This window comes from Trypanosoma rangeli (genome assembly GCF_003719475.1).
Source record: "Trypanosoma rangeli strain AM80 chromosome Unknown Tra_15.4_contig_00275, whole genome shotgun sequence".
NCBI lineage: Eukaryota > Euglenozoa > Kinetoplastea > Trypanosomatida > Trypanosomatidae > Trypanosoma > Trypanosoma rangeli.
The window spans coordinates 6840-7933 of NW_021706021.1; the positions used below are offsets into that span (position 1 = coordinate 6840).

Below are 1094 nucleotides of genomic sequence, written 5' to 3' on the forward strand. Positions count from 1 at the left end.
ACAACTCACATGAGCGGTGTGGGGCGGAGGTTTGGGCGGTTGTCTGGGAAGTTGGGGTGCTGGCGCGCCTCCGGGTAGTACTTCAGCACGTACGGGTGCATCGTCATCTGTCGCGCCGTCAGACGCTTCTGACGATCGAAGTGCAGCAGGCCGTGGATGAGGTCGCACAGCAGCTTGTCGGAGATGACCTCACGCACCGGCCGTGCCCGAGCAATACGGGCAAGATGCTTTGGGTCGATGCAGGGACGCAGCTGCGCCACGGAGTTGTACAGCTGGCGCGCCTCCTCTGTGCCGCAGCGCCCCGCCCACTCCGGCGGAAGGCGGCCAAGCGTCTTCTCCATCAGGTGCAGATGCTCGAGGTTGTCGTGGGTGTCGTACAGCAGCTTGCCTGTGTGAAGCTCGTAGATGATGCAGCCCATGGACCACATGTCCGTCGAGTACATCCACCCCAGGCCCAGCACCACCTCAGGGCTGCGGTAGTGGCGCGTCGACACGATGGCCGTGCGGCTGTGGCGCTCGTCACAGCAGCCGCCGAGGTCACAAATGCGGATGCGGCACGGATCGGCCGGCATTGTCTTGCGCGTGGCGGGGTCTACCACCGTCTCGCTGGTCTCCAGCAGCATATTCTCCGGCTTCAGGTCGGTATGCATCAGCCGCAGCTCCGTGTGGAAGTAGTCCAGTGCCGTGCCTGCCTGAAAGATAATCTGCGCTAGATGGCGATGGCTGAAGGCGCCGTGCTTCATGATCCAGTCCAGCAGGCACGGCCCATACTTTGGCATCACAATGCACATGTGGCTGGTCTCGTTCTGAAAGTAGCGCTGGATCTTCATCAGGGAAAAGCGGTCGGCGGGGTCTGACTGGCGCACCTTCTCCATAAACTGAATCTCAATCTTCGCATCCCGCGTGTACTTGGGCACGTTACGCACAATCTTCACAGCACAGTACTCCTTGCGCTTGCGGTCCCACGCCTCTACCACCTTGCCGAAGGTGCCTTCCCCCAGCAGTGAGAGGATCTTGAAGCGCTGCGTCGACACGTCAATGTCCTCGCCGAGCACCACATAGAAGTGGCCCTCCTCGCGGCTTTGGTTCGGGAG

The 1094-nt window shown here is 61.5% G+C and overlaps 1 protein-coding gene across 1 annotated transcript in view; it reads right to left on the minus strand.

Moving 5' to 3' along the window:
* Window positions 1-5: 5 nt before the first annotated feature.
* Window positions 6-1094, minus strand: part of TraAM80_07025 (putative protein kinase) — a gene marked incomplete at both ends in the record, with an annotated part of 1884 nt that continues 795 nt past the window's right edge. Inside the window, one exon of the mRNA XM_029383841.1 lies at window positions 6-1094. This exon is cut by the window's right edge and continues 795 nt beyond it. Coding sequence (XP_029236295.1) covers window positions 6-1094 — 1089 coding nt within the window.